Source organism: Sphaerodactylus townsendi, linkage group LG06 (assembly GCF_021028975.2).
Source record: "Sphaerodactylus townsendi isolate TG3544 linkage group LG06, MPM_Stown_v2.3, whole genome shotgun sequence".
Taxonomy (NCBI): domain Eukaryota; kingdom Metazoa; phylum Chordata; class Lepidosauria; order Squamata; family Sphaerodactylidae; genus Sphaerodactylus; species Sphaerodactylus townsendi.
In genome coordinates this window covers 109207073-109223214 of record NC_059430.1, presented here as the reverse complement: position 1 = coordinate 109223214, position 16142 = coordinate 109207073, and the positions used below count along the sequence as shown (strand labels likewise).

General features: G+C 46.4%; 1 protein-coding gene across 1 annotated transcript; it reads right to left on the bottom strand.

The window, feature by feature from the left end:
• Positions 1–1435: 1435 nt before the first annotated feature.
• On the bottom strand, positions 1436–12329 carry UTP11 (UTP11 small subunit processome component). Its single transcript, XM_048499927.1, has 8 exons — positions 12189–12329; positions 11015–11076; positions 10340–10442; positions 6972–7085; positions 5048–5141; positions 4673–4803; positions 2288–2398; positions 1436–1692 (listed from the first exon to the last, which is right to left on the bottom strand). The coding sequence occupies exons 1-8, from the start codon at positions 12249–12251 to the stop codon at positions 1609–1611; spliced, it is 762 nt and encodes a 253-aa protein (XP_048355884.1). The 5' UTR covers positions 12252–12329; the 3' UTR covers positions 1436–1608.
• Positions 12330–16142: the final 3813 nt, after the last annotated feature.

Below are 16142 nucleotides of genomic sequence, written 5' to 3'. Positions count from 1 at the left end.
GATCCTAAAAGCATGTTAAATATTTTAAATATATGAATGTACCAAACGGATATAATGAGTTGTTTAGGCATATTGTGACTGTGGCTAGAATCATATTTGCAGCAAGATAGAAAGCAGAGAACCCCTAGATCTTTCAGAATGGATGACCAAATACACCACAATGGCTAAATTAACATATTTGATACACAACAGATTGCCTACTGAAATTAGAAAGAAATGGAGTTACTTTTTGGACTATAAACCTAAGACAATAAGTGGCAATAACGGTCGTATGGATGAGTACAAATGTATCTTTTTAGGTTTGAAATTTTTATACAGAATATTTGAAGATGTAAGTAAGCTCCCCACACCATTTATTTCCTGTAATGTTTTCTTTTATTCTTTCTAAAATAAAAAAAATAAAACTACAGCAACCAGTGCCCCCATTTCTCCAGACCAAATCGTTGGACAGGCAAGAGATGAGATCATGGGCCTACTCACAGCCAGAAGAGGGAGCACCAGTTAGAAATGCTGGTCTACTCCAAAGATATTATTGTTCAGAAGGGAACCTGGAAACTCCACTGATGGCCCAAGTTTTCAAACAGCCAAGTTGTTTCTTTCTCCGCTGCGGCTGCAACATTCCACTCAACAGTGTTGCACAGATAGCAGTGGAGCAGCACTGCCCCCTGCTGGGCCCTGAATATAAACCTCCACAGTGCAAACTGAGGTTTGAGGATAGCGGATGCAAAATGAGCAGGCCCAGATGTCGGGCATCATAAGCCAAACTGGTCAGAGAATGGACTATGCGGAAATTCCAGCTCCACCCACTCTTCCAGGAAACTTTTCTGCTAGTCCCAAGACTTTTTCTGAACATGAGGAAGATCAGCCCCAAACCCAACTCCCATGTTTTTCATTGCCCTCCAGGAAAATAGCCAAAACACAAACACCTGCCTGACCTTATTGCTGCCTCCCCTCAAGTCAACATCTTTAGGTAGCTGAACTCAGCCAGGAACCCGCTGGATACCAAATGCTGACTAAATGACACCTTTTTGGGGAAGGGCTGTAGCTCAGTAGAACAGCATCTGCTTTGCACAGTTCAATCCCCAATGCCTTCCATTAAAAGGACTGGGCAGTAGGTGATGTGAAAGATCTCTATCTGAGACCCTGGACAGCCAGAGCCAGTGCGCGTAGAGAGTACTGACTTTGATGTACCAATCGATTGATTCAATACAGGGCAGCTTCATGTGTTCTTAGGCTAGGCCAGTTGCAAATTCATTGGATGGATGGATGTACTAAAGTCACCTTTCCTTTACGCAGCCAAGAACTTGTGAGAGTGCAAAATGAGAAGAACAGCAATCTGCAGAGGGGACCTTTTCTACCTTCCAAAGATCACGTGGGCAACAGGTCCAGCCAAGGGAGTGAACAGCTGGTCCTTTTAACACACTACCTGAACTCATTAGTGTTACAATGAATCCTGCCGGGTTTATTGAAAAGTAGTTGATACAGGGCAATGTTGTTCCCAAGAGGCATTCACACAGTCTCCCTTTTTAACACGTGTGGGGTGGGACCCCCCGCTAAGTCACAGACAGCCAGCAGCCATATCCCTCATGCTTCTATGGAAAGAACTGGTCATCGTTTCCGTCTGAACTCGAATTTGTAAACAGCTGCCCGGTTTGCTGTCTCTTTCTTCATCTTAACTTTCTGAGTTTTGTCCTAAAAGGAAATAAAATGAAAATTTAAAAAACCCAACATACCCTTTGAGAAGGATTAAAGCAAGTCTACAGAACAGGGCAAGAAAGGGCTCCATATCCAATTTCTTCAACAGAACGTGATTGGATCCATTTGGTCCCTTCCCACAACACCATTGTGAAAAAGACTTTATGATCACCCACTCTGGGGGAAGTGAAATGGGATCATCTGCCATCCATCCCCCACCCCCCAGCAAAGCAGCCCTCACCTCACACCTTTCAATCACGAGCCCAATTATAATTTCAGGTGGGTAGCCATGATGGTCTAAAGGTGAAGCAGAGGCACTTCCAAGATCAACAAGATCTCCAGTGTGTAAGCTTTTGCGAGTCAAAGATCCCTTTGCTGGACATGAGGAGAGCTTTGACTCTGAACGGTTGAACCTGTCAGTCTTTTAAGTTGCTACTAGACTCAATTCTCAGCCCATTGATAAGGCTGCCCAGAGCAGATGCTGGGCTACTCCACACACCCTGTGCTGTGGAAAGTCCACCCTCCTGAGTCATGACACCGCCTTGAGGATCCACAGGTAGAAGTGGGAAAGGACAGAGTTAGGGCCTCTCACCAAGAGGTCTTTCCGCGTCTGGAGCTTCTGGGCAATAACAAACATCTTCCGCTCCCTCTCTATTCGCTGCATCAGCAGGTTATACCGGTTCCTCCTCTGTCTGGCCAATTTCTGGAAAGAAAAAAGGAAGAACCTTTTAGCAGAGGCGGCTAGGGAGACAAGCCCTCCAGACAGTATTCCTGGGCTGGCCTTATACAGTCAGGCATTGATATGTCCCTTGGCATGTGACACGTGGCAGGCATTACATCTCAGTGTGTCGAAGGGCTACTGTGAGGGCTCCAGGCACAGCCCTTTGCGTCTAAACTTCAGGCACACCAGCAGGAGCATTTGCCCAAGTATTCTTCTCTTTGCAGGCTCTAAAGCAGTGGTTCTCAACCTGTGGGTCGCAACCCCTTTGGGGGTTGAACGACCCTTGCACAGGGGCCGCCTAAGACTCTCTGCATCAGTGTTCTCCATCTGTAAAATGGATAAATGTTAGGGTTGGGGGGTCACGACAACATGAGGAACTGTATTAAAGGGTCGGGGCACTGGGAAGGTTGAGAACCACTGCTCTAAAGGGAAGTTACAAACTCATGCTAACATAAGAGCACTGCTGGATCAGACCAGTGGTCCACCAAGTCCTGCATCCTATCTCACATAGTGACCGAATGTGGAGGGCCAGCAGGAGGGCAAATAGGCATACAGCAGGGCCTTCCTAGGCACTGAGATTCAGAGGTTTACTGCCTTTAAATGTGGAGGGTCTCTTTAGTCCCCATGGTAAGCAGCCACTGATAAACCTCTCCTCCATGAATCTATCTAATGAAAAACTATTCTTCTGCAAGCAGGCTCTAGAGGGCAGTCACAGACTCCCAGGAGATGGGGGGATCCCCCAAGTATTCGAGAATGAACTAATGAAAACCGCACCTCCAGAATGATTCACACTGACAGGCCCAGCGGAGAACCTCACCTACGTGAAGATGGCAAATACAGGCAGGCCAATCAGGAATGCGTGAACAGGGTCGTTGTAGAAGCTGAGCAGGTGCCGAGGACGTTCAAGCCTCGCCCTTTGGCCAGACGCCAGCCTTGGGGAACAGGTTGCCTATTCCCACAGCACCCAGGCCCCAGGCCGCCAACCCCAGAAAGTTTCCCTGAGCAAGCCGGGTCAAAGCAGGTGTGAGCTAATTAGCACTATCGAACAGGATGGATCCAAACTTGCTCCACCTGGAGAAGATGACTCAAGTCTCCTGGAAGAGGAGAAATTCTACCAGTCTGAACTAGCCCGGCTGCTTCAGCAAGAAGCCAGGAGGAGGGGAAGTTAGGGGGGACTGAGACAGAAGATCTACAGCAACCTCTGCTGTCCTGGACATTTCTTTGTTGCAAATTGCTCAACCCGCACTGCCTGGCTTACTTCAAGGTGATTTCTGCTCTTTGACCCAAATTTGCTTCTCTCCACCTGAAGGTGGCATGGTATAGCCTGACCCTGTCAGATTTTGGAAGCTAAGTGGGATACTTGGAAGGGAGACCACCAAGGAAGGCTCTGCAGAGGAAAGCGATGGCAAACCACTTCTACTTCTCGCTTGTCTTGAAAGCATCTTACTGGGGTTGCCATAATTTGGTTGTGACATGAAAACACTTAGGTACATTTGAGCCGGAGACACAGCAACGTCAGCTCTGCAGCCTGCCCACACTGCCGTTGACATCCTGCCTCATCCTTCAGGGCTTTTGCATGTAAAGTGGGAAGATATCAGGTTCTGGAAGGGTCTAATTCTGATTACGGATTTGGCTTCCCTGGCACATCTCCCAATTTATACTTCCCTCGGGCCTTGGATTAGCAAAAGTATTATATTATAATCCATCAGGGATAACAAATCCTGGCACAAAAATTCCTAGAGAGGATTTCTCAGATTGCTATTCTGCATGTGTTAACGTATTTATTTTTATTTATTTATTCTTTATATTTATACCCAGCCCATCCCCGAAGAGCTCAGGGCGGCACAACTTGCCAACCTTGCACCCAAGGGAAGCATTCTGCCAGAGAATTTCAGATGACTCTAAGAACACAGTAGTTCTTTCTCAAAATCGCAGGACAGAATTTACAGATGCCTAGATATTCCAGCCTCGCTCAGGAGCTAAGTGGATGGGCCATAGTCAGTGCTTGGATGGGAGATCACCAAGGAAGTCCAGGGTTGCCATGCAGAAGACAATGATAAACCACCTCTGCTCATCTCTTGTCTTAAAAACCCCTGGAGGTGGAACTTCACGGCGTCACCAAGTCGGCTGCCACTTGATGACACAATCATTAGCCAAGAGATTTGCACAGAGTCAGCGACACTGAATTCTTCTAGCAAACAGAAAGCCGGAGCAGGAGGCATGAATCATGACTTCAAAAAGAGCAGCTGTACATGCCTGTAATTCGCCAGGCTGAGTGGTCCCCTGGATGCTTTTCTTCTGCAGTGTTTCAAGGGTAGGTCGGTTGTACACTCTTCCCAACAACTCCGGGGCTGTGTTCAGGTGGGTGGCAGGGTCAAATCTCTGCACTAGCAAAAAGAGAAGCCTCGGTTTTTGTAAAGGTGGCACAGGAACGTAGTTCACCAGGAACACAAAACTGACGTTTAGTAGCCCAGATGAACACCAATGAGGCACTTTTTATCACCTCATGCCCACATATGGCCACAGTCTCTACCACTTTTCAGGGCAAGGTTAGAAAAAGGCTTGTTTTTAAACAATGAAAGAAAGACGGTGAGAGACACTTCCCTCTTCTTTGACCAGTGGAACGCTTACCTTCTTCCCTGGAATCAAAAAAGAAAGTGTGTTTGTTGGGCTGCTTTCCCTCTGCTTCCAGAAGGTGGAGCTCCGACTTCAGCCTTTCTATTTTCTGAGAGACAGGAAAGGGTCAAACGTTTAGCTTTTGTTGCAACCATAGGACTTGCAAGTGAGCCAGAGGCATTCTAGGAGACCCTCGAAGCAGAGGCATGACCACCCACAGCCCTCTGCACCTTCCTGTAATTCAGGCCACGAAGTGCTGCATGCACAAAGCAAAACACTGCCATAGGACAAAACTCAAGAGGGGTCTGTAATGAGCGAGCCGTCATACGCAGAAACGAGCCCACATGTCCACAACTCCCCTGACCTGGAGGAAGAGTCCTGCCCAAGCGTGAGCAATGTATGTGCTGAACGTGTGTTTTCTGTGTTATCCATCCCCACGCCCCCAACCATCAGACTCAGATCAACTGAACTAGGTGCATCTCAAAACCCTATCAGCCCAGTGACCCAGAGAAATGGAAGCTCCCCTCTCAGTATCTTCTTGATCAATATCTTGTCTGGACAGTGTGCTAAAACACTTTGTGCTTCACTCGATAACCCTCTACTTTCAAATCTAAATAATTACAAAAGCCATCAGTCTGACAGCTCAGCCTAGACCAATCTTATCAGCTCTGGTTAGCACTTAGACAGGAGTCCATAGAGGAAGACAGAGGCTGTGACATGGAGAAAGGTTATTGTAAACCATCCTCTGCTCATTTATTGCCTGAACAATTGTACAGTCCTGGGGTTGTCACCAGTTAGTTCAGTGGTTCTCAACGTTCCTAATGCCGCAACCCTTTAATACAGTTCCTCATGTTGTGGTGACCCCCCAACCCTAACATTTATCCATTTTACAGATGGAGAACACTGATGCAGAGTCTTAGGCGACCCCTGTGAAAGGGTTGTTTGACCCCCAAAGGGATTGCGACCCCCAGGTTGAGAACCACTGAGTTAGTTGCGATTTGATGGCACACAGTTATTAACTATAAAAGCATTTCCTCTGAACACAAAAGATTAAGCAGGGTTCCAAGATCCTGACAGACAAGGTCTGGGTGGTTTTTAGAAACTACAGCTCTCTCCGCATCTTGGATTAGAAAGCGGAAACCCAGGTGGCACCGCTCATTAAGTATTCCTGCTGGGCAGGTTCCATTCATTTAAAGAAAATCAAGTCACCCAAAAGAAATCCTGTAGCAGCATTTTGGGAAGTTGAGTGCCCTGCTTGTTGTTTGGGAATTGAACCTCCTACATACCAAAGCATGTGCACTAACTAGAGAAGAGTAAGCAAGAGCACAATAGGAAAGATCAGACACTGGCCACTAGGTCAAGAGAAAAATATATAAGAATAAAGATGCCCACAGTTGGTTTATCAATAAAGAAGCCCCCAGGCTAGTCTCACCTCATTAGATCTCAGAAGCTAAGAAGGGCTAGCCCTGGTTAGTATTTGGACAGGCATCATCCAAGGAATGCCAGGGTTGTGATGTGGAGGCAAGCAATGGCAAACCACATCTGAACGTCTCTTGCCTCGAAAACCCTATGCCGTTAACATAAGTCGGCTCTGACTTGACAGCCCAAAACAACGAACTGCCAAAATGCTTACAGAGACTGCTTTACAGCCACGCACTTCCAAAACATGCTGCATAATGAGGATACTTCCCTTTTTCATTTGCTCGAGTCCCTGAAGCACTCTCCCCTAGCTGCCAAGCCAGTAAGCCAGAACATTGACTCCATTTTGTCATGAGAGAGCCCCCAAAGGACACCTACATGGAAGCACCAGGCTACTTAAAAAAGGGGAGGTCATCTAATAACAGCAAGCCCTGGAACAGCAGGTACAAGGCCACTGGTTATTTAACAGTCCAGACAAGGAACGTGGGCAAAGCTACCCGCCAAGCGAACATGCTCCAACCTTGGCTTCAGCTACTCGCTTCATTTCAATGTATTTCAAGTCTTGCGTCTTCATCAGCTTCTGCTGTTCCAGCGTCCTTTCTTCCTCCTGCTGCTTAATCACGTGAACTCCATCCTGTCCAGAAATGAAAACGTGCACAGCTTGCAGTGAGAAACTGTGCTGGGGCTTATTGTATTTATTTGATTTAAAAAGTTTCCCCCACCTTTCCTAAGGCTGGAGGTCACTTGCGTAATGAGCATTAAAAGCATCATGCACAAAGGCCCTGAGCTGGATGGCCCAGGCTAGTCCAATCCTGTATTCCACCTTGAGTCCCAGCAAAAAAGAGGCAAACTATTAATAAGTCTCTTGCTCGTAGCTGAATCTTGGCAGGTGAAGCAAGCTGCGAGATGAAAGCCTCTGAGTTGGTGGTGACAATAGGAAAAACTCTGCCAGCTTTGTTATCTGCTGAATCTCATTCAGTGAAATCATTCAGGGTTTTCTGGAGTCTTAAAACCTACAAGATGGGGATGGTGGCAATGCAGATCTGACAGAGTGTGGTTGTGGTGGGTTTTCCGGACTGTGTGGCCATGGTCTGGTAGATCTTGTTCCTTGTTGTAACAGACTTCTCTCTGTGATACACCTCTGAAGATGCCAGCCACAGATGCAGGCAAAACGTTAGGAACAAGATCTACCAGACCACAGCCACACAGCCCAGAAAACCCACCACAACCAGTTGAATCCGGTCGTGAAAGCCTTCGACAATACACTGACAGAGTCTGTTTACTAGAGATCTCAGAAGCATTTGTTTGTGAGAGCCGTATGGTCGCTTTCAGAAGTCTCCCTCTGATAAGGTATTTGCAACAAAGTAGACCCTTGACTTTCCTGGTTTATTAAATCTTGCGAGGATAAGATCAGGCTCCTTGGCCTAGGATTCGTCATCCCCTTCCTGTAGACAGGACATAGTTGCCTCAAGTCTCTGGAAAGGTGCCATATAAATTTCCTAATTTAATAAACTTCCAAGTTCCCTGGAGACAGATATTAGGCCACTGTGCGAGAGGGGGGAAAGGCTCTACAAATTAACTGGTTAATTATAGACCAGTTTCAACCTGCCTTCTTTGAGCAAAGCAAGCACATGGTGCCAGAGCTGCTGTGGGTGCACCTGAGCAACACTTCTTTTGACATCATCAGGCCTGGGTTTGGGACAGAGAGAGTTCTAGTGGATGCCCCCCATTTACAGACGGACAAAGAATTTAATCTCTGCTTACAGGATATAAACAGTGCGATCATTCAGCAGGGAAGCCCAATCCGGGGGGAGGGGGGCGAATCCCGCTCTGGAGCTAGCACACCCCTGCATGGGTGCACACCATGGCAGCACAAGGGGCAAATGCAACAGCAGCAGGGGATTAAATTACCCCAACAGGTAGGTACCGTGCTGCTCCAAAGTGCCCAACCCAGAAGCCACCTGTCCTACCTAGGTGTGGCTGGAAACTTTTGGGGGCAGGCCAGGGGGCAGAGTCAGCCTTTGTCAACTTCCACTGGCCTGCCCACCACCCCTGTGTGCTGGCAGGGCCAACTCAGAGTTACACCATGTTTTCCTGGGCATATCTCCGCTATCTCCTATGGAGGATTCCTGGGCCCTTCTAACTTTTTTTCATTTTTCAGCTTTCCCATACCATGCGAAAATCTTTTGAAGGGGGCAGGGTGGCGCAGTCCACTAAGGATTGGACTGTAAAACAATCAATGAATAAAGTAATGATGCTAAGACTATAGGGTTAAAGAAAAATACAAACCACTACCTAAGGCAAAGTATATTGTAAACAATATAAAAAGCCAATACCTGCAAAAATCATTACACTGAATTGCAATCTTATTCCAATTCAAAGATATCCTCCTGGACTATTCATTCTACTATAGTTCTAAGCTTTTTATAAAAATGCCCTTATGAAGGAAAGATTCACCTGCTGTGTTCCCTCCTGGCTCTGGGAGATCACAAAAGACCCATAGCCATCCCTAGCCTGTGCTTAGTGACGATGCCCTTTCCCTTATTCCCAGGGGGAAGCAAACTTCTCTTTGGATGGGAACAGATGCCACCACCAAATCTGAGCATCTCCTATTAGACAGATTTGCACATTCAGCACCCTGTATCTGCACTGCAGTTTAAAAACTCCGGGATTTTAAGCAGTTGGGTTTCTTTCACATTGCGTGCATATTCCCTTTGGGTTGGATTTTCAGTTATGCACATTCTTCCCCTTCTCCAGAACTCACTGCGCTCTCAGATCTGGGAATGTCCACAGTTTCCACAAGCTCTCAAAGTATGTCTTTCCAGACATACTCTTAAGAGTTTTCTCACTTCTCCTGGCTTTCCTGGCCCATACAAGAGCAGTTCCCCCACAGATTGAGCAAGGAGTAGGGGGGTGGACCAAACAGCAGATCAGATCAGCTATAGATGCTTCACAGTGCGTTTTCTCATTTAAACAAAAAATGGAAAAACCCACTGCAAAGCACACAGCTGTGAGATAAGCACTGCATGTATTAATGGCCTCTGTTTAATTGCCACATCTCCCACTTGCCTTGTATCAGCTAACCTAGGGATGATTTATTGCACATTTGCAATTTCAAGCAACAATGCTCAAAGGTGGTTATGGTCACCTAATGCCTCTCTTCTTTTCTGCTCTTTGGAGTGAGACACAAGAAGCATGGTGGGTTTATAGAGATCAGGTTGAACATTCAAAACGTAAGAAGTTTAATATACAAGCATAGGAAGAACATACATGGTCTGTACAGCACCAGACTGAGCAAGGATACAAAGGAAAGGTAAACACACACAATCCTCTCACAATACACTTGGTACTTACTCGAACCACGTTTGACTAGGACTGGCAAACAGTTGAACAGCAGACCTTAGCGCAAGTTGCCAGAGCTTGGAAGCTAACCAAGGCTGATCACAGTTTTGCTTGGATATTAGACCACCCTGGGAAACTGGGGTTCTGATACAGAAGAAGGTAATGCCAAAAAAAACCTATCTGTTTTTCTCATGCCAGGAACTGCCCACAGATGGGGTCACTATGAGTCAACTGCAACTCAATTGCACATTCTTCTTGCTAGTAATTTTTGAAGTTGCAAAACAGGCAGGGATGGATTGCCTAGCAGGCCTTCAACAATATGCAGGAACATGAGACTCAAATTCAAGCAGCAGAATCTCTTACTACATTCCATTAAGAAAGAATGCTTGGCCACAAGCAGCCATCTCCAACACACAGTGAGACAGAATGCTCTAGCCTGCTCAGTATGTCTACCAAATTACTCATTTGTGTGTGAAACAGGCGGCAAGAAACAACACCCCATCCACAAACCGCTGTGCTTTCACATCCCACAAAATAGATTATTACCTCAAGCTGTACACGGGTCATTCTGAAATAGAACTCATCTGGGTTCTTCTCCAGGGCTTTTTTTCGAAGTGCCTGGAGGGCATTCTGCTTTTTGTGGTAGTCACTGCAAAAAACAAACAAACCCCACAGCATTAGAACAACCTTCTATTCAAAAATGACCTTTCCAAAGATAGGCAGTGAAAGTGAACACACAAAGAGGAAGCTCCCTCGTCCTGAATCTTGGTCTACCAAAGACAATACAGTCTACTCCAGACCGGCAGCAGCTCTCCATTACTCAGGAAGAAATCTTTCGTATCACCTGGTCTGTTTAACTAGAGATTCAGAGGACTGAACCTGGGTAATTCTATATGCCAACTAGATGCTCTACCAATAAGTCACAGACCCTCTCCAACAAATAGTTACACATTCACTTAATAGAACTTGTGAGTAACCTGTCAGGAATTGCGCCTCAACTCCATGTCACCTTCCCAAATTCCCCAAATCTGGCTTCAGGAGTGACAGAACATAGTGTTGGATAGACATTGTCTGACACAGACCACAGAGCACAATGAGCTTCTCAAGACAGAGCTTCTCAAAAAGCTGGCCTCTACGGTGTTTACAACAAGGCACGGCTATGTGGAAATAAAGGATCCAGGCTATAAGACTTGTGGATCCCAGTAAGCTCCAATTACTTACTCAGCGCGGAGTTTGTAATCTTTCTTCTTTTCAAGAATCCCCAGATGCTTCCGAGAACCAAGCTGGTGGAGGGAGGGGTGAACAGAGAAGAAGCAGAAAAGAGACACAGAGGTGAGAAATCAGAGACTTTACCCAGGACACCAACATGACTAAGTAAAATCTTTTTGAAGAAGCAAAGTTTATAGAAGCAAACTTGTCATACTACTGATTATGAATATACCATAATTGAGTCTCAGGCAGATAGCAGTGTTGGACAGCAGTAGTAGAACAAGACAGAGTCCAGTTGACTTTATTTATTTATTTCACTGGAAAAGGCCAATATTTTCAGAATATAAGCTTTTAAGAGACAAAGCTACTTTCATTATGTACCTGAAGGCTTTGACTCTCAAAAGCTTATACCTTGGAAATCTTGTTGGTCTTTAAGGTGCTCCAGTCTTGTTCCTATACAATAATTGAGTATACAAAACAAAGTTTCAATGACATATTTCATATTAAATTCATTGCCATTCTGGTGTTTTTGCAAAGAATGACAAGCCCCCAATCTCTGTCCAACTACAGATCTAATGAACAGTATTTCCCAACAGGAATAAGTCTTAAGAGTGCCTACAGACACCTTCCTCTGCCAGCACCAATGTCATGATGCAGATACAAGCATGGCACAGCTATGTGAACTTGGATGTGTATCTCACTTTGTAATGACTTCCTTCTGTTAAACGTCTGCTATTAGTACTCTCTCCAAACTCGTTTTATACTCCGACAGAGATCTTTACATGAGATACCAATTTGGGGTGGCGATCATCTCCTCCCTGCCACCCCATTCATTCTCCCATTCGCCTGAACCAGGCCCGATTTATCCGACTTCGCATTGCCTATCAGGAGGGCGACTTAGCCCCCACCCCTCCAGACCTCTCCGAACCTGGGAAGAGGGGACTCTGCACTTGTTTCCAGGGACAACTGGCCACTTTGTCGCTTCTCCGCCACAGAACAAGCAACTTTCCTGAACACCGAAAAGCGTTTCGGGAAGACGCTAAGCACATCAGGTTCCAGATGGAGAAAGCCACTCCACCCCGAGTCCCTATGAACACATGTTCTTCCACGCCGCGCAGTTCACACGTTCAGCATTGTCCGATCCGGTGTAAGGAGGAAAGGTCCCGTCACGAGACCACCGCCTCACCTGAGCTCGCTCTCGATGCTCGCGCTGGCCCGCCTTGGCTGCTTTCTTGAAAGCAGCAGCCATGGCCGCACGTTTCGCCAGCCAACCGCTTCCGGAGCAGCACGGATGCCACTTCTGGTTGCCGGATGCTCTGAGAAGTGGGGGCGGAAGTGCCGAGGAGGAAAGGCGCGGCAGCCAACCAATCAAACGTCTCCGTTGCGGAGAACCAGAGAGCGGGCCCCCAAGGGAGGAAAGCCTGAAAATAATAATAAAAGACACCCCCCCCACACACACACGCACCCTTGCAGAGGGGCAGTGACAACAACCGATCTATCCTTTTTGGAGAGACATGAAGGTTGAGGATCAACAGCTGTCAACTATTGCTAATAGTGATTGCTTGGTTGAATAAAAGTGGGCTCAGAGCAACAAAGGCTTAGCAACCAGTCCATTTTCTAAAGTTTATTATAAAAAGGATAGCCAGAGAAAGTCACGCATGAAAGAAGCAAAACAGTCTTTTAAGGCATGATTTTCAGGTTCCCTGCCTGTAGCAGTTTTGTAAGTGCAGTCAAGTTGCTTCTATTCTCTCAATTTTTGTAAATTGAAGTTTGCATAACGTCCTAGCCACGCTGAGACTTGCAGTCCAGCAGGATTCGTGGTAAGGAATTGCAGAAGAGCAAGCTTGACTCTGAGTGGGCATCCCAGCTTCAAACACGACACAGGTATATGTTTTGCAAAAATGCGATGAGTTCATCAAGCTGACTCAGTCTGCCACAGTTCGAAATGGAAATGTCTTAATTCCTAGACAAGCTAATAAAACATAGTTGCCACAGCATGAGCCCTCTCAGAGGCAAATGGGGCTGTTGTGCCCAGCCTGATGGTTCTCCACGTATCAGGTGAGCTCCTCTTAGTAGATGGAGCATTGGGGCATGATCAGGTGGTGCTCTGCAGATATGGATTCAAATCTTCTGGCAACTGTGGCAGCAAAATCATTTAGCAAACATCAGTGTATATATAGTAGGCCAGCTGTTACTTGCACAAGGATTCTGGACTCAGGAGCATCCAATTGTTGCCAGGCAAGCAAACCAGGCAGACAGCTGTGAGCTGAGATATGTGGGTTGCCAACACCAGCTTGAGAAATTTCTGGAGATTTATTGGGAGGCAGTACCTGAGCACAGTAGACACTGAGGAGTCTGGTGGGAACACAGTGTCAGTCTAGAGGGTCTGTTGCTCCTAGACTCTGTGGTATAGCCATAGAATCTGCCCGCTGAAGCCACCATTTCCTGCCAGGGACTGCATCTCTATGTTCTGGACAGCAGTTGCAATTCCAGGAGAACTCCATGCCCCACCAGAGGCTGACAATTCTAGCAGGGACTCACAACAGCCCCTTCATAAAAGGCAGTCCTCCAGGCATCCATGTGGCTATAACACATGTGGACTCAATTCCCACTACTGGGAGCTTTGCCAGAAAACAAAGTTCAGTTTTTGCCCAGTATCAGCAAAAGGCTGACCTCACAGGTTTCTTCATTCTTCGTTCTAACCACCCCTACCCAATAGCTGGACAGACAATAACAAGTCATGGCACAGGCACTAACCTCCAGCCATAAAGGGCAAGGTAGGCTGCAGGGAAAGGTACTGCAAGGGCAAAAAGCACCAATTGACCATCATAGGGAGAGAGATCCCGGAAGCAGTCAGGACCAAGGTCCTAAACAGAGCTAACATTTTGCTCCACCAAACTGAATCATGTGGAATGGGCTGCTAATGCTTGGCGACCCATCCTTTTGGCCAACAATCCCCCACACAACAACCCCACACGCACACACAGCCATCTTCCTCAGTATTCAAGTCTCCTAACCACTACCCACTTCCATTTGTCCCAGCCATCTTTACGGTCCCCCCTCCCCACATCAGACTACCTGGCTTCTCAGATCCCAGCAGTGATCTGGGGGAATGTGCAACCTGGAGACTCTTCCCCATACCTGTGCCTCTTGAAAATCATTCCCTCACCCTGAGGTGTTTGCTACAAACATCTGAGGTTAGGAGTGAGCAGGGGTAAGGGCCCCAATCAATAACAGAACACACATTTATTGAGCAGCATCAGGGATACTGGAAACAAGTCAGAGTTGCCCTCTCATTCTAGCAAGGTCCCTATGCCTTTGTTGCACACTTCACTATCTGGCAAAGCCATCCCAAACACTGTATGCCCACGACAGGGACCACTGTGTTGGTCTTCAGCATGCTTCTCACTGGGTGGGGAGGATAAGGGCTCTCAGATCTGGAATCTGATAAGGCACACAGCAGGGCTTGGCGTGGGATGGGTGGAGCACAACATATGCCAGGGCCAATAGAATGGGTCCCTCTCTTCCAGTATGAGCTACTTGTTGAAGACAACCTGTTGGGATTTGGCAAGTGTTTGTCACACAACTAAGCCAGGAAAGAGTTAACTGTTAGTATGTTAAATAGTTGCTGAGGTCACTGCATAATTAGAGATTAGCTATTGGTTAGTTTTAGCTGGACATTGCTAGGGAGCCAGATAGCATATATGACCAAGTTTGTAAATATAACTTGCTCTCCTTGTTCAGAAATCCTCTTGCAGCAGACAACAGAGAGAGAGAGAGAAGAGACAACTATAGACCACATGTATAACCTTCCTCTTTTTGCACTTTAATAGCTAGCAACATTTCTCTCATTTTAATTGCAACTAAATTTTTAATTGACTCATTTATTCTTGCAGCTCTGCTAATGAGCATATATATATTTAACAATACAACCAAGGTCAATAACACAGAGAAATGGGAACCAATTTCCCATCTGGCAAACCTCAGTCAAACAGACACTGAGTTTATTGAACAGATCAGCAACTGAAAGCATCAGAGGAATGGAATTGCTAGCTCTCTTAAACAGGCCTTACCTTCTAAGTCTTAGCAAGCTGCAGTGACTGAATGCAGGGCCACAGGTGGAGGGTTGTGAGAAGAACAACCATGTGAGCCATACAACTGTCTGTGGTGCACCTTGCAATGATGCAGGAGCCCATGACACAGTATTGATGCCACCCAGTTCTATGTCAGGGGGGTTGCATTGAGATAACTCTGAGACAAACTAGAGGCTCCAGTTGGCCTCCTATCTAAACTATGAAGAGACAGGGCTTAGAAGGGCACTGTCACGTTTTATTTCTTAAGCACTGAGCCACTTCTGCTTTTGGCAGTGTGATACCCAGGACTACAGAAAGAGGGAGCAAAGGATCCATACTTGAAACATGTGCAGAGCCTGATTCGCAAGGACTTGGAAATTGCCTGTAGCTTGTGAAACACTATTTCTCCTTTCAAGGTTGCCCCACCATCCTTGAGCAGATGCAGCCATACTAGTGAGGGGAAGGATACACGATTGTGCAGGAACGGACACACAAGCTTTCCCCTTTTCCTTCTGGATGGTCCCTGGGAGGTCGTAAAAATCCTGCAGCTGTCTCAAGTGTCCGCTTGGCAAGACTACCCTTTCCCCTCACTCACCATGGGTTGTGAAAACAATGATCCTGAAAGAATACCCTTTCTAGCAATCTATTCCCATTAAAACGGGGGTGGGGGGGTGGGAGGAGAGAATTCATCACAACTTTAAGCTATCGTACTCCAGGGATGATGAACCTTCCTGCTGCCCCTCCTCATTACCAGACTTCAGATAATAAGATCACAAATCAGACTCTGAGCATTTAAAAATATTAGGAAGTGTAATAAACAAAACTTAAAAGAATATACATAGTCCGTGCATCAAACTAAGCAAGGATACAAAGGAAAGGGCGGAAACATGCAGTTCCCGTTTCCTACACTTGGAAGTTATTCTCAACTTTAAGTAGGACAGGCTAATTTTACCTGACTGCTAACCTGGGTGGCCCAGGCTAGAACAAGAGTTTGGATTTATACCCTGCCTTTGTCCCCTGTAAGAAGAGTCTGGCCTACTTTTCTTTTTTCTTTTGCTTTGGCAGTG

Excerpts from the sequence above, each read along its gene's own strand:
- UTP11 (XM_048499927.1), bottom strand. The coding sequence starts at position 12,251 with ATGGCTGCTGCTTTCAAGAAAGCAGCCAAGGCGGGCCAGCGCGAGCAT. Across the intron at positions 10,443-11,014 it reads GATTACAAACTCCGCGCTGA|TGACTACCACAAAAAGCAGA; the intron begins GTAAGTAATTGG and ends TGTTTTTTGCAG. Across the intron at positions 4,804-5,047 it reads TTTTGATTCCAGGGAAGAAG|TGCAGAGATTTGACCCTGCC; the intron begins GTAAGCGTTCCA and ends TCTTTTTGCTAG.